Here is a 27480-nt window from a genome sequence, read left to right as displayed (position 1 = left end):
CAATTAGAGTCGAATTGCCAACCAGTCAGCATCCTTCTCCCCGGTAGTATAAATTGTTGTGATTGTTTGAAATTTGGCATTTTTTGCATTTGTCCTGATGAGTGCAAGATGAAAAGCTTCAGCAACATGCGTCTCTTTTCAGCAAGATTAAAGAAGGAATCCAAGGATTGGCCAAGTCGGAGAAGTTGTGTGCTTTGTGCTCAGTCTTTTTCTCTCTCTCTCTCTCTCTCTCTCTGTAGGGTTTTTCTGCGTGCCATTAACCAGTTTGCAGCCGTCCTGAACAAGCTGTTCCTTGACCAAGCAAACTTTGAGTTACAGGTGAGTGGGGGATTCTCTCGTGGGGAAACAGCAATCGTCCCTCTAAGCTCAACAGCGAGAAGCGTTGCCGAGTACCTCCCAAAAGGAGAAGGGGGGGGTGAAAACTGATGGAGGAACTGTTGCCTCGGCTGCAGGCCGTTAATCTCTGGCATCGTGCTCGAAAGCAGCTACGGTGGTCGGAATGGAGGTTTGACACCCTGCTGTCTGAGTGTCGACAGAGTTGTAGGCAGCCCGCTCTCTCTTTCTCTCCCTGACACTCCAGTGCAGTACTGAGGGAGTGCTGCACTGTCGCAGGTACCATCTTTCAGATGAGACGCTAAACCCTCCTGCCCTCTCAGGTGGACATGAAAGACCCCGTGGCACTAGATCTGGGAGGCGGGGGGGGGGGGGGAGGTTCTCCCTGGGGTTCTGACCAATATTTATCCTTTAAAATCAGATTATCAGCTTGTTACCACATCGCTGTTTGTGGGAGCTTGATGTGCACACATTAGCTGCTGTGTTTCCGACATTACAGCAGGGACTTCACTATGTTGGCTGTAAAGCGCTATAGCACGTCCGGTGGTCGTGAAAGGCGCTATATAAATGCAAGTCCTCTTTTAAACCTTAGTCCCGTGTCTAACAATGAAGAAGTGTGGGTTGTTAAACTTCCAACATCACTTCCTCAGCAACAAGGTAGATGTCGGAATTTGGTCCACGTGTGCTCACCATGCAGGGTTTTAAACATTTCATTAAAGGATTTGTAAAAATTATGGACATGTCCCAACTCATGTGACAGTGTCACAGGAGGGGAGATGATAGGGAAATTTTATTTGTCTATTTTTATCTTTTTTATATTTAGAGCCGATCAGGGGGGAAAATTCAACCCCAAATTTCGAAAAGGTGGATAGCAAGTCCCACTTTTATTTTTATTCATTCATGGGATGTGGGCTTCGTTGGCTGGGCCAGCATTTATTGCCCATCCCTAATTGCCCTTGAGAAGGTGGTGGTGAGCTGCCTTCTTGAACCGCCGCAGTCCATGTGGTGTAGGTACACCCACAGGGCTGTTAGTGAGGGAGTTCCAGGATTTTGACCCAGCGACAGTGAAGGAACAGCCGATATATTTCCAAATCAGGATGTTGAGTGGCTTGGAGGGGAACTTCCAGGTGGTGGGGTTCCCCATGTGTCTGCTGCCCTTGTCCTTCTGGATAGTAATGGTCGTGGGTTTGGAAGGTGCTGTCTAAGGAGCCTTGGTGAATTCCTGCAGTGCATCTTGTAGATGGTACACACACTGCTGCTACTGTGTGTCAGTGGTGGAGGGAGTGAATGTTTGTGGATGGGGTGCCAATCAAGCGGGGCTGCCTTGTCCTGGATGGTGTCGAGCTTCTTGAGCGTTGTGGGAGCTACACTCATCCAGGCAAGTGGAGAGTATTCCAACACACTCCTGACTTGTGCCTTGTAGATGGTGGACAGGCTTTGGGGAGTCAGGAGGTGAGTTACTCACTGTAGAATTCCCAGCCTCTGGTCTGCTCTTGTAGCCACAGTGTTTATATGACTGGTCCAAAGAAATACAGGAAGGTGCTAGATCATTTGTCTTTTAAGAAAACAGAAGTCGAGAGTGAAAAACCAAGAAAAGGAATGAGAGAATGAGAGACAGAGAGCTGAATTTTATGTGCCCCTGTGGGTGTTGCCCACGGAGGGGAGGGGGGTATGTAAAATGGGGTAGGTGCCCATCTCACCAGCTTCCTGCCAAGCCCTGCGCTCACCCCATAATATGGGGGAGGGGCATGCGCTGAAATAGAGAGCCAGCCGGCCATATTTAAATGAAAAATTAAGGGCCAATTAAGCTTCTTATCAAGACCCTGACAAGAGGGCTGTCTGCGCCAAAAAACACGGCCAGCCCTTCAGGCAGGAGTGGGCTGCCTGATTTTTTACCTCAAGGTGGGAAGGAAGTGGAGTTCCCTCTTTGGGGGCTGCCCTTTGCCAATCGCGGGGTGGCCCTCCCTTTGACCATCCCCACACCGCACCCCCCCCACCCTTCCTTTCTACCCCTTCCCTCCCTTAAACAGCCCCCTTCCCCCTCCCACCCAACCCCTCTCTCTAACATACCCAAACCCTCTCAGGACAAGACCCTGGGCCTTCTCCGGATCCAAGGCCTTGGGGCCCTCCAGCTGTCAGGGCCGCCGTACCTGATGCCTCCCCGGCGCTGCTGGGACTGATTGAGCTGCCAGCCAACCGGATTGGCCGGCAGCCCCAGCGGGCAGGACTTCTGTCCCCGTGAGGGGCAGAAGTCCCACTCCACCCTCATTAGTCTTCCTCAGGTAACTCTCCGCCACTCCCCCACCCCCACCTGAATGTGCATCCTAATTTTCATCTTGTCACCTCTGACCTTTGAACCGGGCAGCACACGGGACAATGTGATTGGATGAGCCAATCTCAGTTACCTCCTTGGTCTTAGACCGATTCATTAGAGGCGATGGGGGCTCAGGGGCAACGTCCCTGGCCTAGAAATCAGAGGCCCAGACTAATTCTCTGGGAACATGGGTTCGAATCCCCCCCCTCAACAGCGACAAGTGGAATTTATATCAATTAATAAATCTGGAACAGCAACAAGCTAGTCTCAGTCGTGGATGACTATCATTGATAATTGTAAAAACCCCATCTGGTTCACTAGTGGAAAGGGAAAGAAATCTGCTGTCCTTACCCGGTCTGGCCTACATGTGACTCCAGACCCACAGCAATGTGGTTGACCTTTAACTGCCCCTCTGAAATGGACGAGCAAGCCCCTCGGTTCAAGGATAGTTACAGATGGGTAACAGATTGCCAGCGACACCCACGTCACAAGGCCGGCTTAGGTCAGTGCAAATGTTCTTTGTAAAATTATCAAGTTCGCTATCCCTTAACTTTTACTCAGAATCTTTGCACGTGGGATGTTTTCGATATTTCACGATGATATTCCCCTAAGGGCAGTGGCTTCCCACAATTGGTATTGTATCTTTGTTCTCGAATTTCACTATCCCCACCCCATTGTTGTCCCTCCGCTTTGCGTAACTCTATTGTTTGAGACTTCCCTGTTTGAACTGGGCTTCCTCATTTCTAACCCATGTCACCAGTCCTGTGCCACTGGCACTCTGATCGTAGCTTCCATGGTGTTGGGATTCCAGTTCCTTCCTTCCCTCACTCACATTTCCCAGGACCTCAAAAACCATTTAGAGAATTTGACCATGTCCTCCCCCATCATTGCCCCCCCATAACCTCCCTTCAGGCTGACACCTCCCCCCCTCCCGGTGCCAGTACTGAGGGAGTGCTGCACTGTTGGAGGTGCCGCCTTTCTCTTGCCCTCTCAGGTGGGTGTGAAAAATTGCAGGGAACCAGTTGTAATAAGAGCGGGGGAGATCCCCATGTGTCACTGAGTCATTCCGGGACAGAAGGAGGCCATTGAGTCTATGCCAGCTCTCTGTAGCTCAGTACAGTCAGTCCCATTCCCCCGCTCAACCCCAGTAACTCTGCAAGTTTATTTCCCTCAAGCGCCCATATAATTTCCTTTTGAAATCATTCATCATCTCCGCTTCCGCCCCCCACCTCTTGGGCAGCGAGTTCCAGCTCATTCCCGCTCGCTGGGTAAGAAAGTCCTTCCTCACATCCTCCCCTTGTATCTCTCACTCAAATCCTACAACCTGTGTCCCCCTAGTCCTTGCACCATCAGCCAATGGGAACAGCTTTCCTTCATCTACCTTTTCTGTATTGACGAGGGGAGCCTGGGATGGGCTGGTTTTCTGAACAACGACTGATTGTGAGGCCTGTAGGCTTGAACATATCCAGCTGGGACCTCAATCTGGGATTAAAACAACTTCCTCTACTTCCTTTCCAGCTTTGGAACAACTATTTCCACTTGGCCATCGCATTCCTCACTCAGGACTCGCTGCAGCTGGAGAGCTTCTCCACCCAGAAACGCAACAAGATCGTCAACAAGTAATGTTCATCTCCCAATGATGGGAGAAAGGATAACTCCCAATGATATGTTACCCAACAGCCCCCCTGCTCCCATCCCGGGGAATCTCACAACAGCACCCGTGGTGAAGGGAATACCCAGAGGCACAGGTTGAAGGATGTTGAAGAGTTCCTTCAGTTACATCCTAAATCTAACCCCGTGCTGTAGCTGTCCTGCGAGTGTTTGATGGGACAATGTAGAGGGGGCTTTACTCTGTATCTAACCCCGTGCTGTACCTGTCCTGGGAGTGTTTGATGGGGACAGTGTAGAGGGAGCTTTACTCTGTATCTAACCCCGTGCTGTACCTGTCCTGGGAGTGTTTGATGGGGACAGTGTAGAGGGAGATTTACTCTGTATCTAACCCCGTGCTGTACCTGTCCTGGGAGTGTTTGATGGGGACAGTGTAGAGAGAGCTTTACTCTGTATCTAACCCCGTGCTGTACCTGCCCTGGGAGTGTTTGATGGGGACAGTGTAGAGGGAGATTTACTCTGTATCTAACCCTGTGCTGTACCTGTCCTGGGAGTGTTTGATGAGGACAGTGTAGAGGGAGCGTTACTCTGTATCTAACCCCGTGCTGTACCTGTCCTGGGAGTGTTTGATGGGGACAGTGTAGAGGGAGATTTACTCTGTATCTAACCCCGTGCTGTACCTGTCCTGGGAGTGTTTGATGGGGACAGTGTAGAGGGAGATTTACACTGTATCTAACCCCGTGCTGTACCTGTCCTGGGAGTGTTTGATGGGGACAGTATAGAGGGAGCTTTACTCTGTATCTAACCCCGTGCTGTACCTGTCCTGGGAGTGTTTGATGGGGACAATGTAGAAGGAGGCTTTACTCTGTATCTAACCCCGTGCTGTACCTGTCCTGGGAGTGTTTGATGGGGACAGTGTAGAGGGAGCTTTACTCTGTATCTAACCCCGTGCTGTACCTGTCCTCGGAGTGTTTGATGGGGACAGTGTAGAGGGAGATTTACTCTGTATCTAACCCCGTGCTGTACCTGCCCTGGGAGTGTTTGTTGGGGACAGTGTAGAGGGAGCTTTACTCTGTATCTAACCCCGTGCTGTACCTGTCCTGGGAGTTTTTGATGGGGACAGTGTAGAGGGGGCTTTACTCTGTATCTAACCCCGTGCTGTACCTGTCCTGGGAGTGTTTGATGGGGACAGTGTAGAGGGAGATTTACACTGTATCTAACCCTGTGCTGTACCTGTCCTGGGAGTGTTTGATGGGGACAGTGTAGAGGGAGATTTACTCTGTATCTAACCCCGTGCTGTACCTGTCCTGGGAGTGTTTGATGGGGACAGTGTAGAGGGGGCTTTACTCTGTATTTAACCCCGTGCTGTACCTGTCCTGGGAGTGTTTGATGGGGACAGTGTAGAGGGAGCTTTACTCTGTATCTAACCCCGTGCTGTACCTGTCCTGGGAGTGTTTGATGGAGACAGTGTAGAGGAAGCTTTACTCTGTATCTAACCCCGTGCTGTACCTGCCCTGGGAGTGTTTGATGGGGACGGTGTAGAGGGAGCTTTACTCTGTATCTAACCCCTCGCTGTACCTGTCCTGGGAGTGTTTGATGGGGACAGTGTAGAGAGAGCTTTACTCTGTATCTAACCTCGTGCTGTACCTGTCCTGGGAGTGTTTGATGTGGACAGTGTAGAGGGAGATTTACTCTGTATCTAACCCCGTGCTGTACCTGTCCTGGGAGTGTTTGATGGGGACAATGTAGAGGGGGCTTTACTGTGTATCTAACCCCGTACTGTACCTGCCCTGGGAGTGTTTGATGGGGACAGTGTAGAGGGAGCTTTACTCTGTATCTAACCCCGTGCTGTACCAACGTGGGGGGCAAAAATTGCAGGGGACCCTCTTCCTCAACATTGCTATTCCTCACTTGGTGAACACAAGGATCTATCAATTGATTGATAAAATGAATTGCTTCAGGCTGCTTTGGATGTAACGATTCCTTGCCGTTGTTTCGTAGATATGGAGACATGAGGAAAGAAATCGGTTTCAAAATCCGAGACATGTGGTATAACCTCGGTGAGTCTGGTGCTGAAAGATTGTAACTTGTCCCCTGTTGAGTTTGAATGTCTAGTCACCATCCCAAGGAAGGGCGGGCACAGAGAATGAACTGGGCTTCACTGGCACCAAACACACTGGAGATAGGCCATTCGGCCTCATGCATCTGTGCTGACTCTTTGTTCGATCGTTGGACCACTAACCCTGCTGCTCCCTGTCCACCACTCTAATATTTATCCGCTTAGCCTTTCTCGGGTGCAATCCTCTCTGCCCCTTCCCAACCCCGACAAAGCATCGCGAGCTCTAGCAGGACCTCAACTCCAGCAGAATTCTCCTCCCTTCTCTGCAGCGCATCTCTGAGGAAGCAACTTCTCCCTAAGTATTAAAAATCCTTGTAATTAAGCACGCCTTGTTTAAATCTCCTCTTAAACTCCTCTGCTCTAAAGGGAGAAATCCCATCTTTTCCAGACCTTCCAGATTAGCAGGAGTCCCTCATCCCTTCTCCCACTCTGGTAAATACCCTCAGCACCATCTCCAAAGCCTCGGCATACTCCCTAGATTAGAGTGTCCAGAATTGGACTTAACACTCCAGCTCGATCCAAACGAGTGCTTTATAAAGCTCCCTCAGAACTCTCTTCCCTTATTACTTTATGCCACTTATTCAAAAGCAAAGATCCTGTATTCTTTTATTACAACAGTTCCAATTAGTCCTGTCTCAAAATCTAATGTCAATCTGCAAATATCACTCTGTTTCTTTGTTTAATTCATGGGTTGTGGGTGTCGCTGGCTGGGCCTGCACTAATATTGCCCCTCCCTTAATTGCCCCTTGAGAAGGTGGTGGTGAGGTGCCTTCTTGAACCGCTGTAGCCCGTGTGGTGTAGGTACACCTAGGCGCTGTTAGGGATTGTGAAGAGATTGTGACCCAGCCACAGTGAAGGAACGGTGAAATATTTCCAAGTCAGGATGGTGAGTGGTTTGCAGGGGAACTTGCAGGTGTTCCCATGCTTCTGCTGCCCTTGTCCTTCTAGACGGTAGACGTCACAGGTTGGGAAGGTGCTGTCGAAGGAGCCTCAGTGAGTCGCTGCAGTGCATCTTGTAGATGGTACACACACTGCTGTTACTGTGTGTCGGTGGTGAATGTTTAAATGTGATTTTGGGATTCGCCAACATATTTTTTCCGGCCGCTGGTTACTCCTCGCACAATTGGGTGTTGGAGGGATGTACCTCAGTCCCTTTGGGATTCAAGAGGGCCGGACTAAATGAGACGGGAATTAACCAACCGGGAATCCTAGAGAGTGGGTGTGAACGGCACGAGGTGCTGTCCATGGGTACGGTCTAGCGTGGGAGTGAATGTACAAAATAGTGAGAGGAGTGGGTGGGAAGGTCCTATTTACTTCAGCAGAGCGGTCAGTGACTACGGGCAGAGATTCAAAGCAACTGGCAGGAAGATTAGAGGGGAGATGAGGAAAAATGTTTTCACCCGGAGGGTGGTGGAGGTCTGGAGCTCACTGCCTGAAAAGAGAAGCAGAGGCAGAAAAAGGTGTCTGCAGATGCGCCTCAAGTGTCATAACCTGCAGGGCTGCAGGCCGAACACTGGACAGTGGGCGGGCTCATTTTTCAGCCGGCACAGACATGGTGGGCAGAGTGGCCTCTCTCCCTGCGCCATAAACCACCTCTGATCCTGTGAACGTGACGGGTTTTGGCTTTAGCTCTGCGTGCTGTGGGTTGGAAACCGTCTAACGAACACTTGACCCGTTAAACTGCACGGGGAGGGGGACGGTAAAACACGTGGCACGTGTTTGGATAAGAATTCAGCCCAGCTCAAGTCCCGTGAACGATTTCTTGGATAATAGCAACCGGTGCCCATAAACCAGAATATTCCCTGCGGAAAATAGCGCCCCAACGAGAGGGAACAAACTGACCGGCCCGGCATCCGAACTCCCATTCCAGGTTTCGGAATTCCGGCCACGCTCTGGGAGTCCCTGCTGTCCCCAACTGGGAACCCTACAGCGCACCCCCCCCGCCCCCACGTATCCGTGGCCGCGCGGCTTGCTCTAACGGCCTCCTGCCTTGTGTTCCAGGTCCCCACAAGATAAAGTTCATCCCCGGGATGGTGGGGCCGATCCTGGAGATGACCCTGGTCCCCGAGCCCGAGCTCAGGAGGGCCACCATCCCCATTTTCTTTGACATGATGCAGTGCGAGTACAGTGTCAACTGGTCCTTCCACATGGTAGGCAGCCTCGCGCAGGCCGGGAATGGGGGCGCGTGGTGGAAGACCGGGGGTGGGGGGTGGGGAGGCGGCGGGGGGGGGTGTTGGGGGGGGAGGTCGGGGTAGGCCTTCGAGCCTACCCCACCATTCAGTACGATCAAGGCTGACCCAACTGTAGCCTTGACTCCACTTTCCTACCTGACCCCCTCCAATCCCCCTGTCGGTCAAAAAGTCTCTCCAACTCAGCCTCGAGTATATTCCATGACCCAACCTCCGCTGCTCCCTGGGGAAGAGAGTTCCACAGACCGGCGAGCCTCTGAGAGAAGAGGTTCCTCATCACCTCCGCCTTAAATGGGAGACCCCCTCGTTCCAGACTCTTCCCACCCAACGAGGGGGAGCCCCCTCCTCTCCGCTTGAACCCTTTCGCGATCTTCTTCAAGATCACCTCTCACTCTTCCAAACTCCAGCGAGTACAGGCCCAGCCCGCTCGGCCTTTCCTCATCAAACTACCCCCTCCGGCCCAGGGACCAGCCGAGCGAAGGGTCCCTGAACTGCCTCCAAAGAAAGTTCGGAGAGCAGGTGTTCCCGAGGTGTCCACCCTCTGCTGATGATGCTGGCCTGGCACTGCGACTGGCACACAGGCCCCGGAGCCCAGATTCAACCCCTGGGCAGTGCCAGCCTGACCGTTGTTAGCCAACTGTGTCAAGAGTCCTCCCCCCCCGCCACAAAACCTCCCCCCCCACTTCCCCTCCCCCAAGCGCTCGGGCCTAAGGAGCAGGAGGTTAGCCCCATGTTCCGACGCCTGGTCACCGTTTAGTGACCCCGGCGTCACGGAGCCAGCAGCGGGTCAGGGTCGGGTTCAGCTGTGATGCCCTCAGCAGCCAAATATCCCGCCGCCATTCCCTCGCACAGGAGCCGTGGTACCTGGGGTGGCCCAGTGCTGAGCAAACACAAATCTGCGGCTCCAGAAGGGATCAAACGGGACAAAGAAAAGGAAGATTTGTCAATGAAAGATCTTAATGAGGGCTTTGCCACTGTTCAGATATGGCCTCTCGGTATATTAACCCAGGGGACAACTTCTGCTTGCAGTTCGAGAACGAGCTCATTACTAAACTGGACCAAGAAGTAGAAGGAGGCAGAGGAGATGAACAGTACAAACTCCTTCTGGAGAGAACGTAAGTGTTGAACTTGTCCCGGGGGTGTCTCAGCCACCATCTTGTGCTAACTGTTTGAAGATTTCTCGGAGGGTCAGTACTGAGGGAGTGCTGCACTGTCAGAGGGTCAGTACTGAGGGAGTGCTGCACTGTCAGAGGGTCAGTACTGAGGGAGTGCCGCACTGTCAGAGGGTCAGTACTGAGGGAGTGCTGCACTGTCGGAGGGTCAGTACTGTGGGAGTGCTGCACTGTCAGAGGGTCAGTACTGAGGGAGTGCCGCACTGTCAGCGGGTCAGTACTGAGGGAGCGCTGCACTGTCAGAGGGTCAGTACTGAGGGAGTGCCGCACTGTCAGAGGGTCAGTACTGAGGGAGTGCTGCACTGTCAGAGGGTCAGTACTGAGGGAGTGCTGCACTGTCAGAGGGTCAGTACTGAGGGAGTGCCGCACTGTCAGAAGGTCAGTACTGAGGGAGTGCTGCACTGTCGGAGGGTCAGTACTGAGGGAGTGCCGCACTGTCAGAGGGTCAGTACTGAGGGAGTGCCGCACTGTCAGAGGGTCAGTACTGAGGGAGTGCCGCACTGTCAGAGGGTCAGTACTGAGGGAGTGCTGCACTGTCAGAGGGTCAGTACTGAGGGAGTGCTGCACTGTCAGAGGGTCAGTACTGAGGGAATGCTGCACTGTCGGAGGGTCAGTACTGAGGGAGTGCTGCACTGTCTGAGGTGACATCCTTCAAATGCAAAATGAAACCAAAACCCTTGTGGTGGTTCTGATGGAATCCCAGAATCACACAGGGCAGAAGAGGCCCTTCAGCCCATTGAGTCTGCACCGACACATGAGAAATACCTGATCTACTTACCTAATCCCATTTACCAGCACTTGGCCCATAGCCTTGAATGTTATGATGTGCCAAGTGCTCATCCAGGTACTTTTTAAAGGATGTGAGGCAACCCGCCTCCACCACCCTCCCAGGCAGCGCATTCCAGACCCTCACCACCCTCTGGGTAAAAAAGTTTTTCCTCACATCCCCCCTAAACCTCCTGCCCCTCACCTTGAACTTATGCCCCCTTGTGACTGACCCTTCAACTAAGGGGAACAGCTGCTCCCTATCCACCCTGTCCATGCCCCTCATAATCTTGTACACCTCGATCAGGTCACCCCTCAGTCTTCTCTACTCCAACGAAAACAACCCAAGTCTATCCAACCTCTCTTCATAACTTAAATGTTTCATCCCAGGCAACATCCTGGTGAATCTCCTCTGCACCCCCTCCAGTGCAATCACATCCTTCCTATAATGTGGTGACCAGAACTGCACACAGTACTCCAGCTGTGGCCTCACCAAGGTTCTATACAACTCCAACATGACCTCCCTACTTTTGTAACCTATGCCTCGATTGATAAAGGCAAGTGTCCCATATGCCTTTTTCACCACCCCACTAACATGCCCCTCTGCCTTCAGAGATCTATGGACACACACGCCAAGGTCCCTTTGTTCCTCAGAACTTCCTAGTGTCATGCCGTTCATTGAATACTTCCTTGTCAAATTACTCCTTCCAAAGTGTATCACCTCACACTTTTCAGGGTTAAATTCCATCTGCCACTTATCTGCCCATTTGACCATCCCATCTATATCTTCCTATAGCCCAAGACACTCAAAGTCACTGTTAACCACTCGGCCAATCTTTGTGTCATCCACAAACTTACTAATCCTGCCACCCACATAGTCATCTATGTCGTTTATATAAATGACGAATAATAGGGGACCGAGCACAGATCCCTGTGGTACACCACTGGACACTGGCTTCCAGTCACTAAAGCATCCTTCTGTCATCACCCTCTGTCTCCTACAACTAAGCCAATTTTGAACCCACCTTATCAAATTACCCTGTATCCCATGTGCATCTGCCTTCTTTACAAGTCTCCCATGTGGGACCTTGTCAAAGGCTTTGCTGAAATCCATATAAACGACATCAGCTGCACTACCCTCATCTACACACCTGGTCCCCTCCTCAAATAATTCAATCAGATTTGTTAGGCATGACCTCCCTCTGACAAAGCCATGCTGACTATCCCTGATCAAACATTGCCTCTCCAAGTGGAGATAGATTCTCTCCTTCAGAATTTTCTCCAATTGTTTCCCTACCACTGACATGAGACTCACTGGCCTGTAGTTCCCTGGCTTATCTCTACAACCCTTCTTAAATAGCAGAACCACATTAGCTGTTCTCCAGTCCTCTGGCACCTCCCCAGTGGCCAGAGAGGAATTAAAAATTTAGGTCAGAGCCCCTGCGATCTCCTCTCTTGCCTCCCTCAGCAGTCTGGGACACAAATCATCTGGACCTGGAGATTTGTCCACTTTTAAGCCTGCCGACACCTCCAATACCTTGTCAATTTACTTAAGAACTTCGCAGTCTCTCTCCCCGAGCTCGATACCTTCATCCTCATTCTCTTGGGTGAAGACGGATGTGAAGTATTGGTTCAACACTCTAGCGAGGTCCTCTGGCTCCACCCATATTGCCCCCTTGGTTCCTTATGGGCCCTACTCTTTCCCTGGTTATCCTCTTCCCATTGATGTACTTATACAATATCTTGGGATTTTCCCTACTTTTATCAGCAGGGCTGCCCTCTTCCCTTTAGCACACAGCATAGAAACATCTCAACTGGTCACTGCCATTCATGGGATCTTGCTGTGTACAAAGTACAGCTCCATTTACCCACTCATGGGCTGCCCCCCATAGTTCAGAGTATTTTTTTTGTCTGTAGCATGCTCTGGGACACCGGGAGACATGGTATAAATGTAAGTTTTTTGTTCAGAATAATAAAGAGAGGGAATGAATAACTGGTGACAATGTTGTATTTATGTGGTGCGGCAGAGAGAGAGTGGAGTGTCCCACTGTAATTGTTTAATAGACATCATACCTCCATCCAGTATAACATTTAAATGGGGAGAGACTGCAGAACTTTGTGGTATGGAGGGATCTGGGTGTCCTGGTACATGAAACACAAAAAGTTAGTATGCAGATGCAGCAAGTGATTAGGGAGGTGAATGGAGTGATAGGCTTTATTGCAAAGGGGGATGAAGTATATAAGGTAGGGAAGTCTTGCTACAACTGTACAGGGTTTCAGTGAGGCCATACTTGGATTACTGTGTACAGTTTTGGTCTCTTTATTTAAGGAGGGATATACTTGCATTGGAAGCAGTTCAGGGAAGGTTCACTAGGCTGATTCCTGGGATGAAGGAGTTGTTTTACTGGGAGAGGCTGGGCCTATACTCCATTGGGGATTAGAAGAATGAGAGGTGATCTTATTGAAACATATAAGCTTCTGAGGGGGTGCTTGACGGGGTAGATGCAGAGAAGATGTTTCTCTTCATGAGAGGCATCTAGAACTAGGGGGCACAGTTTCAGAACAAGGGATTGAGCATTTTAGTTGGAGATGAGGAGGAATTTCTTGTCTCAGACGGCTGTAGTGTTTGGAAATCCCTTCCACAGAGATCTCTTCCCTCAGAGAATAGTGTGCAAGGATGTGTTCAAGGCTGTGGTCGCCAGATTTTTGATCTACAGGGGAGTCGAGGGTTATGGGAGTGGAGGGGGTGGAGGTGCAGAGCATCCCAAAGTGCTTTTCCCCCAGTGAAATGCTTTTGAAGTGCCGCCGCTGTCCTTGTGCAGGTAATTGTGGCAGTGAATCTGTGCACAGCAAGATCCCACAGCCGGAAATTGGGACTCATGACCATCGTGTTGCTGGGTTGAGGGATGAATATTGGCCAGGACACTCCAGGAATTTTCATTTCTCTTCTACAAGAAGTGCCGTGGGAATCTCCTGGAGAAACAGGCCCCCCCCCTGACAAAATAGTGTCCAATATAACATTGCGATGCCCCAAAAGTACTCCAAGAAAGCGTGTGCCAGATCCAAAGAGTGTAACGTGTCAGGAATATCGGGTTAGAGAAATTCAAAGAGAGAGAAATGTAATGAAAAGACGCACGAGATTCTCAGAGGGAATGCGAGGAAAACTCAGAGTGAAGCAGTTGAGGTAAAATGTGAGTCAAAAAAAGCGAGGGGGAAGAAAGAGAGGGAGAGATAAATCGTGTGAAAACTGAAAAGTCCAGAGTGAAGAAAGCGGGAAAGGTTTCAGCAGTGAAAAATATGTGTAAGAGAGAAAGCTTTTAATAAGAATCAGGAAAGTGTGTGCCGGCTCCTCTGACAGTGTAGCACCTCCTCAGTATTGCGAGCATCGGACTGGAGGGGACCGCTGGCAAGTTGTGGGGGAGGGGGGGTTGCGAATCACAAGAGCCGCTGCTGACTGTCGATAACCACCCTGCCTTTCTACAGCCTGTTGGAGCACTGCAGAAAGCACAAGTACCTCGCAGCCTCCGGGGAGGCCTTTGTCCTATTAGTCACCAGTCTGCTGGAAAACCTGCTGGATTACAGGACCATCATGCACGATGAAAGCAAAGAGAACCAGATGAGTTGCACTGTCAACGTGCTGGTAAGTGTCGGCTGCTCTGGGAATGAAAACCCTTTGTTAACGGCTATGGAGTAGTGCCCACGCTCGCTCTTTGTATGAAGCCTCTGCTAAAAGTAAATCGGCAAGGAGGCCATGATAACCCTTTATAGGTCACTAGGTTACACCCCTGCTGGAGTATTGGGTCCGGTTTCAAAAATATTGTGACCAATGGCAGGAGCGATGGAAGACTTGGGATGTCCCCTTGCGTCCGCTGCCCTTGTCCTTCTAAGTGGCAGAGGTAGCGGGTGTCCAAGCTGCAGCTTCTCAGTGCCTCTACAAAACTGAAGCCCCCCCCCAACCCGGGTACAATTTTAGTCAATCGCCTCCGCACCCAAAGGCGTTGCTTTCCTCCCTAAAGTTTGGCGCACCAAATTGAACCCAATGCTCCCAGCAGGGGTATAACCAGTGACCTATAAAGGGTTATCATGACCTCCTTGCTTTTGCACTTAACAGAGCCTTCATACAAAGAAGAACTGCTGCTGTGCATCTTGTAGATGGTACACACGGCTGTTGGTGGCAGAGGGAGTGAATGGGCTGGATGGGGTGCCAATCAAGGGGGCTGCTTTGTCCTGGATGGTGTTGAACTTCCTGAGTGTGGGAGCTGCGCTCATCCAGGCAAGTGGAGAACATTCCATCACACTCCTGACTTGTGCCCCATAGGCGGTGGACGGGCTTTGGGGAGTCAGGAGGTGAGTTACTCACCGCAGGATTCCCAGCCTCTGACCTGCTCAGTATTTATATGGCTCATCCAGTTCAGTTTCTGGTCAATGGTGACCCCTAGGATGTTGATACTGGGTGATTCAGCAATGATAATGCCATTGAATGTCATGGGGCGATGGTTAGAAGTTCATGTGTAGCAGGAAGCTGGGTTGAATAGTGCAGTGGTCTCAAAACAAAAATAAAACAGTATTGAAATTTTCTATTAAAAGCTGATTTGTGATCTTTCAATTAGTCATTTGGTGGTACAGAACTTGAGTATTATGGACAAAGATACTTTTGTCAAAGCTTTTTGTCTTGCACTTATCAGGACAATTCACAAGAATACCAATGTCAGGGAAAACAACAACTTTATACTGTATGAGAAGAGAGTGCTGATTGGTTGGCAAGTGGATTTTGATTGGTAGAGGTGTTGCCATGGAGAACACACCAGTTGATGGTGACTGACAGTTAACTGCCGAGCATTGTTTGAAATTTAAACCAGACAGCTTGACCCTGATTGGTCAAAGCATTACCCTGAGGAATGAACCAGCAAATGGCTGTCACTTATTTTGTTCAGCTGAAAAGAACAGGGTCCTGGGTATGAAAATACGGAGCTTCCAGTACACGCGCATGTGCCACATCATGACCCTGACTGACAATCTTAAACTGGTGTCAGTGTAATTCTTAGCAAACTGAGGATTATTTAGCAAATGTGGTCCAATCGCAGAATCACATCTAATGTTGGACACTGTGCTTTGAGTCTTGCAGGCACGGGCTGGTTGGGTACAGTCTGTACCCTGCCCGTTGTGAACAGCGGCTGGGACATGTTGTTTGGTACAACCCGCCAGTCTTTGGGACGTACGGGCTATGTACCCATCATCACACTGGCACTGAAATTCATTTACTACATCACTCATTTGTGTGAGAGGCAGAATGTCTTTGTGGTTTGACAACAACATCCTGTTAGGGGCGAATACCACTTGTGTCGTTACTGCATAGTGGCAGCGTGAAACAGCTCGCTTCACCTGTTGCTCAAATTTTTGAGATACCTTGCCCTTCCAGACTAATCTGAGGTAGACTGGGTACCTTTCAGGGACGAAAGTGCCAGCCTTAGGCCTGTTCAGGAGTTTATGTGATTATACAGCGTGAAATGATCTGATCAGGGTAGTCACTATCCTGCAGGATGCCTTTGATGTGCCCTATTGCAGCATCAAACTTGCATGGTGAGCAAATGGCTTAGGCCCTATTTACAAGGTTGTCGATAAGACCGATCTAATAGCGTGTGAAACTGTAAGAATCCCAACGTGTATATTGACCAGTGAAGGTGGGCTTGCGGTAGAGCGTGGTAGAGAATACCCTGGCAGGTTTCTCAACTGGTACGTCAAGGAAGGGGGGGGGCTCACCTGACAGTTCCATTTCAAGCTCTTGAATTTGTCTCTTTTTACAGCAGTCTTTCAATTCCTCTGAATTGCAGAAGGTTAAAATATCCAATCCCTGCACCATTTAATTTGGAGGTGTCCATTCACCTGACTTTGTGGGAGTATTTGGCGGGATTGTAAGTAACATATCGGCTGCCACCTTCACCTGCGTGTGACAATGAGAGAGAGGGAGAGAGAGAGACCAGGATTGACTTCGGCAACTGGGCAACCCCCCACCCATCTTGCTGAGCAGTAGAGTAGTGGTCATGTTTGTGGACTAGTAATCCCGAGGCGTTGGCTAATGATCCAGCAGATGTAAGTTCCAAATCCCGCCAAGGTGCTTTGAGAGTTACGAGAGATCAGCTGGTAAAAGTGGGTCTGATCTGTCAGGTTTGTGGCCAACTAAAAGCCACCTGGTCTGCCAATGTCCCTTAGGGAAGGAAATCTGCCACCCTTACCCATCCTGGCCTACATGCAACTCAGACCCAGACACATCAACTCCTCCCTAAAGTGGCACCACAAGCCACCCCATTGTAACGGGGGCCGGGGAAGTAAATACCACCCTTGCCCGCGTCCCATGGTCTAAAGAGAGCAAGGGAGCCTGCCAGGCGAGCACAGGGAAGGGTGCCAGAGGGTTGGAGATGTCCACCAGCAGCACCCGTACCCCCAACCCCACCCCCCCCCAACCCCACGCCCCAGCAAGGAGACGAGCAGAAGGGGAGAATAAAGTTTAATCGATGGCAGAGAGGAAATGAAGGAGAGACGTAAAACAAAATAATTTCCTTTTCATTTCTACCCCAGACTTTCTACAAAGAAAAGAAACGAGAAGACATTTACATCAGGTAGGAAGGCCTCACCGAATTTTAACACCCTCCCTGCACAGTTTCACTTCGCAAAAGGAGACTGAGAGCAGACCTGATCCACACCTTGCAAATAATTAACAGTCTCGAGCGTTACTGAAACAGAAACAAAAATTGGCTGGAAAAGCTCAGCGGGTCTGACAGCATCTGTGGAGAGAGAGAGACAGAGTTAACGTTTCGGGTCTGTGTGACTCTTCTTCAGAGCTGAAGGGAAGTAGAAATGTGGTGAAATTTATACTGTTTAAGGGAGGAGGGGGCTGGTGGGACAGGTGCAGCTGGATAGAGGGCCAGCGATATGAGGGGGCAAAAGAGACATTGCGAAAGATCATAAATAAAAGGTCAAAGGGTTGTTAACAGTGGCGGTACTGACTAAAGGAGGTGCTAATGGTAACATTAAGAGTGGAAAGCAGAATGTGATAATGGCCAGACCAGGGAAAGCACTCTGGAAAGTGAGAGACCAGGAAAAGTGAGAGACCAGGAGAAGTGACAGACCCCAAGTGGAGGTGGGGTGGGGGGAGGGGACGGTGGTGGGGATAAAAGATCGAAAATAGGCTAAAAGCTGGGGATAAAACAATGATTAAAAATGGAAATAAAAAATGCAAAGAAATAACAACAATGAAAATAAGCGGGAAAAAAAGTTAATTAAAAAATAGAAATGAATATAGGAGAAAAGGTGGATCAGAAAGGGGGTGGCGATGGAGGAGAGAGTTCAGGATCTGAAGTGGTTGAACTCGGTGTTAAGTCCGGAAGGCTGTAGAGTGCCTGATCGGAAGATGAGGGAAGATGAGGTGCTGTTTTCCTCCAGTTTCACTGAACCTCGAGTATAAACTGAATCTGAAGAGTGCCGACATTGCTGTTCTAAACCTCCAGCCAGCGTTGGAAATGGGGTGGGGGGGCTGTAATCGGGCTTTACTCTGGTTTGGTTACCTGTAACTCAGTCGCTTTCAGCCGCTCCGATTTACCAGCCACCTGTCTGTGACCTCGTGGGCAGGAATTTTCAGGTCGTCGGGCGGGTGGGCCCCTGGAACCGGCCCACCACCCACAGTCGCACCCCCCCACCAACCCCCAGCCGGGACCCCGATTTCACGCCGGTTGGTCAAATAGCGGCCAGCCGGTGTGAAAGGTGAGCTGAGTAGCTCAGCACTGGCGAGGGGGCGGAGGGAGGGCGAGCGCTGACATCAGTGAGGGAGCAGGGAAAGAAATCTCCCCGGAGGCAGAGAGCTGCCTCAGGGAGCCAAAGTATTTTACACCAATGAGTAAAGTTCTTAAAATTCTGGACTGTCCACACGGCGGACTCACTCGCCTGAACGTGTAGATTTGAGCAACTCTGCCCAAAGATTTTAATTTTTTTTATTTAACTATGGAAACCTCGTCCACGTTGCTTCAAAATCCAGAGGCCGACTGGCCAATCCTCCCGCCCGCCAGCCGTAACTTAGGACAGGAGGCGAAAAGCACAGGTTAATTTGTTGAGTAATGGCCTTAACAGGCCTGTTAATTGTCGGCAGGTGTGCTGCTGACTCAACGCTCGCGCGACTGAGCAATGACTCCGGGACGCTCGCCCAACGTCGTCACCCACTAGTTCACACTCGGGCGTGTCGGGCGCGTGCCCACAGGCTGAGTGGCAAACCCTGCCCCGTAAATTTACTTCTGTCCATGGTGGCATGGGGGTAAATGGTCACTGGGCTAGTCATCCAGTCTAATGTCCTGGGGACAGGGGTTCAAACCTGGGCAAGAACATGGCAGGTGGAATATTACGTAGGGATGTGCAAAATTACCCCCCTCTATCAGGAAAACAGAATATCGTGAAATGGTGAAAGATTGGGAAGTGTTGATATTCCGAGGGACCTGGGTGTCCTGGTATATGAATCACAGAATGTTAGGGACAGTAAGCAGTTAGGAAGGGATTGGAGTATAAGAGCGAAGACACCTTACTGCAATTGTCTAGGGCATTGATGAGGCTGCAAGTGGAATATTGTGTGCAGTTTTGGTCTCCTTACCTAAGGAAGGATATATTGGCCTGAGAGGGAGTGCAGTGAAGGTTTCATTAGACTGAGTCCTGGGATGAGGGAATTATCCTACGAGGAGCGATTGAGGAGACTAGGCCCATGCTCCCTGGAGTTTAGAAGAATGAGAGGTGACCTCAGTGAAATTTATTCAGGTCTTGACATTAGATGCTGGCTGGGGAATCTCAGACACTGGGTTCACAGTGTCAGGATAAGGGATAGGCCATTTAGGACTGAGATGAGGAGAAATTTCTTCACTCAGAGGGTGGTGAATCTTTGGAATTCTCTACCCTAGAGGGCTGTGGATATTCAGTCATTGAGCACGTTCAAGACAGAGATGGGTAGATTTTTGGATACGAAGGGGATTGGGGGATATGGGGATAGCTTGGGAAGGTGGAGTTGACATAGATCAGCCATGACGGTAAACCATGACAGGACAGACCTAAAGGGCTGAATGGCCTATTTCTCCTGCATTTTCTGTCTTAAATACTTGGCATCATCCCAAGAATGTTCTTTTTGTTTTTAACATGCTTTATGGTCAAAGGAAGGCAGTGAATTGTGAGCGGGAAGGAAGAAGGTTAATGTGGGGATGGGACTCAAGTCTTTGAGGTGATAATATGAGGTGGCGTTGGGGGTGTTGTGTGGGGGTAGGGGTGGGGGGAAGGTGGGGATGTGGGGGTGGTGGGGATGGGGTGTGATTCAGCCAGGCGGAGGGATTTCGGGAAGAAGTTCGAGCCTTGGAACGCGAGCGTGGGAATAGGAAAAGGTCGACCAGAGTTGGCTGGCGTGGGACCGGGCGACGGAGGGAAGACTTGGGCTGTCGTATTTTGAGAGGGTTATAATCCAGCTCGTCAAAATCGAGTCAAATAGATTCTGGATCCTCTCTGAAACCTGGAGGAATCGACGGTGGACGGATTAACTCGCTGCTGTTGTCACCGCCAGGTACCTCTACAAACTGCGGGATTTGCACCGGGACTGTGAAAACTACACTGAAGCTGCCTACACACTGCTACTGCACGCAGAACTGCTCCAGGTAAGAGGCTTTTTTGATGCGCTTCCTCAGTCAAGGAGGGGTGTCCATGTTTTGCCATCCTGCTACTGGAGGGAGGAGAGGTCCCAGCACGTGGCTTGGCTGGGGCACTGCCACCTGCAACGGCACCCGGGCGCTGATGGCAAAATCAAGGTGCAGTGTCATGCAGATTTTTATAGTGTGAGTGCCACGCCCTCAGCATAGATCCCCACCTGCTTCAACGGATCCCTTTTCCCCTCAGTAGCTACAAGGCTAGTCGCTTGGGTAGCACAGGACTTGAGTGTCGCTGAGAAACGAGACAGGCTGTCAAAGCCTTTCGTCTTGCACTCATCAGGGCAGATGCAAGAATGCCAAATTTCAGAGGGAGCAGCAGTCTACACTGCATGAGAAAAGGGTGCTGGTTGGTTGGCAAGTCGACTCTGAATGGTCGATGCGTCGCCATGGGGAATGCACCAGGGAACTATTGGCCCCCAGACATTTGTTTAATTCAAAAAAGAAGCAATGCCTGGACATGTTCCTTTTGCCTGTAGAGGACAGGTCCCTGCCTGTGAATATAGGTAGCTTCTAGTAAGTATAAGCGAGCCACACATTGTGTGCCTGATTGACAATCTTCAATAGGTTGTTAGTGTAATTCTCAGCACACTCTGGATTGTTGAGTAAGTGCTGCCCAATCGTGGAATATCTAATGTTAGACATTATGCTCTGTGTTTTGCAAGCTCGGGCTAGTTTAATACGGTCAGTACAGCTGCCTATTGCAAGCAGCCGAGGGGATGTGCTCATTGTTACAACCCGACAGTCACTGTTACCTGGCACTGAAATTCATATACTATATTATTCATTTTGGTGGTAGATAGTATGGTAACTGTAAGCAACTTTAAGAGGCTTGGTCCAGAAACAACTGGGGAGTTGTTCGTGAGTCTCCCTGTGTTCTCTCCTGTTGCTCTATGCAGTGGTCGGACAAGTCCTGTGCTGCATACCTCATCCACAGAGAAGATTACCAAGCACTGACTAACCGGGAACTCAAGGAGAAGCTCTACCAAGAAATTATCCATTACTGTGACAAGGGCAAGGTCAGTACGCCACACACACACACACACACACACACACACGCACACTGCAGTTCTGTGTCACTCGAACCCTCCCATCCTCCAATCCTCCTGCCTTTGCGGTTTAGAATAGAAGAGTCATAAAATGGCTCCAGCACAGAAGGATCCTATTCAGCCCATCGAGTCTGTGCCAGCTCCATGCAAGTGCAATTTACTTACTCCCCCTGCATCCCTGCCCCTTTCCCCATAGCCCTGCTTCAGGTAATTACCCAACTCCCTTTTGAAAGCCTTGATTGAATCAGCCTCCCCCCACACTCTCAGGCAGCGCATTCCAGATCCTAACCACTCACTCCTTAAAAGCTTTTTCTTCATGTCATCTCCAGTTCTTTTGTCAATCACTTTAAATCGGTGCCCTCTAGTTCTCGATCCTTCCACCGATGGGAACAGTCTCTCCCACTCTACTCTGTCCAGACCCCTCATGATTTTGAACACCTCGATCAAATCTCCTCCCAACCTTCTCTCCTCCAAGGAGAACAGTCCCAGCTTCTCCAATGAAGGGGAGGAGAGCATATTTGATCTCCACAGGATTCCATAGGATATCCGGCGCAGAATCAGGCCATTCAGCCCAGCCAGTCAATGCTGGTGTTAATGCTCCATTCAAGCCTCCTCCCATCTTTCCTCATCTAAATCTACCATCCTAACCCTCTACTCCCTTCTCCCTCATATGTTTGTCCTTAAATACATCGATACTATTCACTTCAACCACTCCCTGTGGTAGCGAGTTCCACATTCTCACCACTCTCTGGGTGAAGAAGTTTCTCCTGAATTCCCTATTGGATTTCTTGGTGACGATCTTATATTGACGACCTCTAGTTCTGCTCTTCCCCACAAGAGGAAACATTCTCTCTGTATCCACTCGATCAAAACTTTCAGAGTTTTAAAGACCTCGATTAGGTCACCCTCTCAGTCACCTTTCTTCAAGAGAGAAGAGACCCAGCCTGTCAATCCTTTCCTGATATGTAACCCGACACATTTCTGGGATCAAACTGTAAATCTCTGCACTCTCTCCAGTGTCTCTATATCCTTTTTATAATATGGTGACCAGAACTGCACACAGCGCTCTCAATGTGGTCTAACCAAGATTCAGTACAGGGTTAGCGTAACTTCCCTACTTTCCAATTCTATCCCTCTGGAAATAAAGCCCAGTGCTTGTTTTTTTCCTAATGACCTTGCTGACCTGTGATACAGATTTAGTGATTGATGTATTTGTACTCCACGATCTCTTTGTTCCTCTACCCCACCGAGCCTTGCACCTTCTGATTAATAAGTGACCTCCCAACGTGTCTTAACCAGACTGAGATTTACCCATCTCGCTCACAGATGTGGGAAAACGCAATCAAACTGTGCAAAGAGTTGGCGGCGATGTACGAGAAAGAGATATTCGAGTACGAGGAGCTCAGCCATCTCCTGGTAAGAGGCGCACTGACACAGGTCGCTCACAGCAAAGCTTCTGTGTTTCCCTCTTGTTCCTCACCGCTGACTATTGTGCATCCCTGTCACAGAAACAACAGGCAAAGTTTTACGAGAAGATAATGAAGGCCATGAGGCCTTTGCCGGAGTACTTTGCAGTCGGCTATTATGGCCAGGGCTTCCCCTCCTTTCTACGGGTAAGTAATGCTCCAACCAAATAAATCTCCCTCTACACTGTCCTCAACGAACACTCCCAGGACAGGTACAGCACGGGGTTAGATACAGAGTAAAGCTCCCTCTACACTGTCCCCATCAAACACTCCCAGGACAGGTATAGCACGGGGTTAGATACAGAGTAAAGCTCACTCTACGTTGTCCCCATCAAACACTCCCAGGACAGGTACAGCACGGGGTTAGATACAGAGTAAAGCTTCCTCTACACTGTCTCATCAAACACTCCCAGGACAGGTACAGCACGGGGTTAGATACAGAGTAAACCTCCCTCTACATTGTCCTCATCAAACACTCCCAGGACAGGTACAGCACGGGGTTAGATACAGAGTAAAGCTCCCTCTACATTGTCCTCATCAAACACTCCCAGGACAGGTACAGCACGGGGTTAGATACAGAGTAAACCTCCCTCCTCATCAAACACTCCCAGGACAGGTACAGCACGGGGTTAGATACAGAGTAAAGCTCCCTCTACACTGTCCCCATCAAACACTCCCAGGACAGGTACAGCACGGGGTTAGATACAGAGTAAATCTCCCTCTACACTGTCCCCATCAAACACTCCCAGGACAGGTACAGCACGGGGTTAGATACAGAGTAAAGCTCCCTCTACACTGTCCCTATCAAACACTCCCAGGACAGGTACAGCACGGGGTTAGATACAGAGTAAATCTCCCTCTACACTGTCCCCATCAAACACTCCCAGGACAGGTACAGCACAGGGTTAGATACAGAGTAAAGCTCCCTCTACACTGTCCCCATCAAACACTCCCAGGACAGGTACAGCACGGGGTTAGATACAGAGTAAATGTCTCTCTACACTGTCCCCATCAAACACTCCCAGGACAGGTACAGCACGGGGTTAGATACAGAGTAAAGCTCTCTCTACACTGTCTCCATCAACACTCCCAGGACAGGTACAGCACGGGGTTAGATACAGAGTAAAGCTCCCTCTACATTGTCCCCATCAAACACTCCCAGGACAGGTACAGCACGGGGTTAGATACAGAGTAAAGCTCTCTCTACACTGTCCCCATCAAACACTCCCAGGACAGGTACAGCACAGGGTTAGATAGAGTAAATCTCCCTCTACACTGTCCCCGTCAAACACTCCCAGGACAGGTACAGCACGGGGTTAGATACAGAGTAAATCTCCCTCTACACTGTCCCCATCAAACACTCCCAGGACAGGTATAGCACAGGGTTAGATACAGAGTAAAGCTCCCTCTACACTGTCCCCATCAAACACTCCCAGGACAGGTACAGCACGGGGTTAGATATAGAGTAAATCTCCCTCTACACTGTCCCCATCAAACACTCCCAGGACAGGTACAGCACGGGGTTAGTTACAGAGTAAATCTCCCTCTACACTGTCCCCATCAAACACTCCCAGGACAGGTACAGCACGGGGTTAGATACAGAGTAAAGCTCCCTCTACACTGTCTCATCAAACACTCCCAGGACAGGTACAGCACAGGGTTAGATACAGAGTAAATCTCCCTCTACACTGTCCCCATCAAACACTCCCAGGACAGGTACAGCATGGGGTTAGATACAGAGTAAAGCTCCCTCTACACTGTCCCCATCAAACACTCCCAGGACAGGTACAGCACGGGGTTAGTTACAGAGTAAATCTCCCTCTACACTGTCCCCATCAAACACTCCCAGGACAGGTACAGCACGGGATTAGATATACAGTAATGCTCCCTCTACATTGTCCCCATCAAACACTCCCAGGACAGGTACAGCACGGGGTTAGATACAGAGTAAAGCTCCCTCTACACTGTCCCCATCAAACACTCCCAGGACAGGTACAGCACGGGGTTAGATACAGAGTAAAGCTCCCTCTACACTGTCCCCATCAAACTCTCCCAGGACAAGTACAGCACGGGGTTAGATACAGAGTAAATCTCCCTCTACACTGTCCCCATCAAACACTCCCAGGACAGGTACAGCATGGGGTTAGATACAGAGTAAATCTCCCTCTACACCGTCCCCATCAAACTCTCCCAGGACAAGTACAGCATGGGGTTAGATACAGAATATAACTGGCTTCAACACCGTTCTATTTATAACCTGACTTCGGTGCAGAGTGGAGCTCCTCTGCACCGAAGCCTGAGTCTGGATTAAGCTGTGTGTGTACATCAGAAATATATCTGAAGAGACAAGGCCCCTTGTAAAGATAGCGTGTACACTGAAGTGACAGTTCAGAGATGGTGCACAATCTGTCTCTCTGCCTTCTCCAGAATCGAATGTTTATTTACCGTGGGAAGGAGTATGAACGATATGAGGACTTTCGATTGAAACTGGCAACCCAATTCCCAAATGCTGAGAAGATGACAAGCACCTCACCACCTAGTGATGAGCTGAAGACCTCCCCCAAGCAGTGTATCCTTTGCCCTTGGCCAGAGACTATTAAGGCATCTGTCTGTTTCACATTCACAGCCAGGCTTCTGTTGTGTGTTAACAGGTTGACACTTGTAGATTGTTCAGCCAAATGTTCAAAAATCACAGGCTGTTACCACCGCTGCTGCCATGTTACATTCTTGATGGCTACTGGCAATGCCTGCCCCCTTGGTAATGAAGCCTTGTTCCAGGAGGGTGAAGATTCAACAGCGACCCGCCATGTCATGCTGCCGCTCTTGTTCCTCATCAGTGACCTACAGGCTGGCTAAACAAGCTGTTCCCACAGCATGGTGAAGGCTGGAAGGAGGGTAATGCAGCTGAAGGCAAGTGAAGTGCCATTAACGGGAACTGACATCCAAGAAGTTTGCAATCACCTGTGAAGCAGTGAAAGAACCACTGAGAAGTCACCATAAGCTTTCTCCTGACCATGGTTACAGCTGTTCAGTTTCGCTGTTTAAAGGCTTCCCTGCCAGCCAGTTTCACTCCCCACACCCCCCAACATTGTGCAATCACCTGGTTGTCCCTGGCAAGTTGCGGTTAACTCAGGAAACCCCTCCACTGGCTGTCCTGGCAGAACACTGGGTTAAGTTCTCAATTAATTGCCTCTACTTTAATTTAATCTTTTATTGGATGTGGGCATCACTGGCAAGACCAGCATTTGATGCCCGTCCCTAATTGCCCTTGAACTGAGTGGCTTGCTAAGGCCATTTCAAAGTGAAGTTAAGAGCCAGCCACATTGCTGTGGAGTCACGTGTAGGCCAGACTGGGTAAGGACAGCAGATTTCCTTCCCTGAAGTGCATTAGTGAACCAGATGGGTTTTTACAACAATCCATGATGGTTGTCATGGTCACCATTACTGAGACGAGCTTTATATTCCAGGTTTATTAACTGAGTTTAAATTCCACCAGCTGCCTTGGTGGGATTTGAACCCGTGTCCGCAGAGCATTAGCCCGGGCCTCTGGATTACTAGCCCAGGGACATTAGCACTACGCCACCCCTTCCCCTTTCCCTTCCCCCAGCAGCCAAGGTTTCCATGCTCGCCTAGAAACCCACCTGATTTAAATCCAGAAGTAGGTGAGACCATGTTGGGTTCCCAAGCCGAGTTCACTTTTTGGGGCTCCTAATGCCTTCACCCCTACCCATTCCCATAGCTGCTGTGCCTCCCTCACCACCCGTCCCTGGTTAAAATGCAGCCCAGTATCTTCCCTGTGCCACTGGAGTTATGGATAAAGGAGAAATTATGGAATAGACTGAGGACAAGGAGCAGTTTTAGTCATCAGGTAGGTGTGAATCCAGTACTGATTCCATTCCTTAACTGAGTGCCCAGATGTGCAATGCTTCACTGTGAAGCCAGTCCTTAACCTCCCTTTGAACTACAAGGACAAGCCTGTTCCGGAGCAGATCCTGAAGTAAGTCAGCTTCCATTGTTGCACCATTTCCCCAGGTCGTTTTGTCTGACTCAGTGGATTCTACCCCTCCCAGCAACCCCTCCATCGTATTCTCACACCCCTTAACCTGGGCCCGTTTAGGCCGGGAGGAGATTTGACAGGGGTGTTCAGAATCATGGGGGATTTCAATATGCAAGTACACTGGGAAAATCAGGTTGGTAGTAGATCCCAAGAAAAGGAATGTGTGGAATGTCTACGAGATGGCTTCTTGGAGCAGCTTGTGGTGGAGCCACTAGGGAACAGGCAATTCTAGATTTAGTGATGTGTAATGAGGCAGATTTGATAAGGGAGCTTACGGTGAAGGAACCCTTAAGAGGAAGTGACCATAATATAATAGAATTTACCCTGCAATTTGAGAGGAAAAAGCTGAAATCAGATGTAATGATATTACAGTTAAATAAAGGTAATTACAGAGGCATGAGGGAGGAGCTGGCCAGAATTGACTGGGAGATGAGCCTAGCAGGAAAGACAGCAATGGCAGGAGTTTCTGGGAGTAATTTGGGAGACACAGCAAAAATTCATCCCTAGGAAGAAGAAGCAAACTAAAGGGAGGACGAGGCAACCATGGCTGACAAGGAAAGTCAGGGACAGCATAAAAGCTAAAGAGAAAGCCTACAATGCGGCGAAGAGCAGTGGGAGACCAGGGGATTGGGAAGCCTACAAAGACCAACAGAGGACAACTAAAAAAGAAATAAGGAGGGAGAAGATTA

At 49.9% G+C, this 27480-nt stretch overlaps 1 protein-coding gene across 3 annotated transcripts in view; it reads left to right on the top strand.

Annotated features, from left to right (window-relative positions):
• dock5 (dedicator of cytokinesis 5) overlaps positions 1-27480 on the top strand; it is a 171275-nt gene that overhangs the window by 127329 nt on the left and 16466 nt on the right. For all 3 annotated transcript variants that reach the window (XM_041209787.1, XM_041209785.1, XM_041209786.1), the window contains 13 exons: positions 240-318; positions 4166-4266; positions 6257-6315; positions 8376-8524; positions 9593-9678; positions 13984-14140; positions 17077-17117; positions 20081-20171; positions 21119-21238; positions 22595-22684; positions 22777-22881; positions 25162-25303; positions 26650-26731. In XM_041209787.1, the coding sequence (XP_041065721.1) occupies positions 240-318; positions 4166-4266; positions 6257-6315; positions 8376-8524; positions 9593-9678; positions 13984-14140; positions 17077-17117; positions 20081-20171; positions 21119-21238; positions 22595-22684; positions 22777-22881; positions 25162-25303; positions 26650-26731 (1302 nt within the window). The remainder of the gene's footprint in view (positions 1-239; positions 319-4165; positions 4267-6256; positions 6316-8375; positions 8525-9592; positions 9679-13983; positions 14141-17076; positions 17118-20080; positions 20172-21118; positions 21239-22594; positions 22685-22776; positions 22882-25161; positions 25304-26649; positions 26732-27480) is intronic.

Source organism: Carcharodon carcharias, chromosome 17 (genome assembly GCF_017639515.1).
Source record: "Carcharodon carcharias isolate sCarCar2 chromosome 17, sCarCar2.pri, whole genome shotgun sequence".
Classification (NCBI taxonomy): Eukaryota; Metazoa; Chordata; class Chondrichthyes; order Lamniformes; family Lamnidae; genus Carcharodon; species Carcharodon carcharias.
Note: the sequence above shows the minus strand (reverse complement) of the source record. Positions and strands in the feature narration are given on the sequence as shown.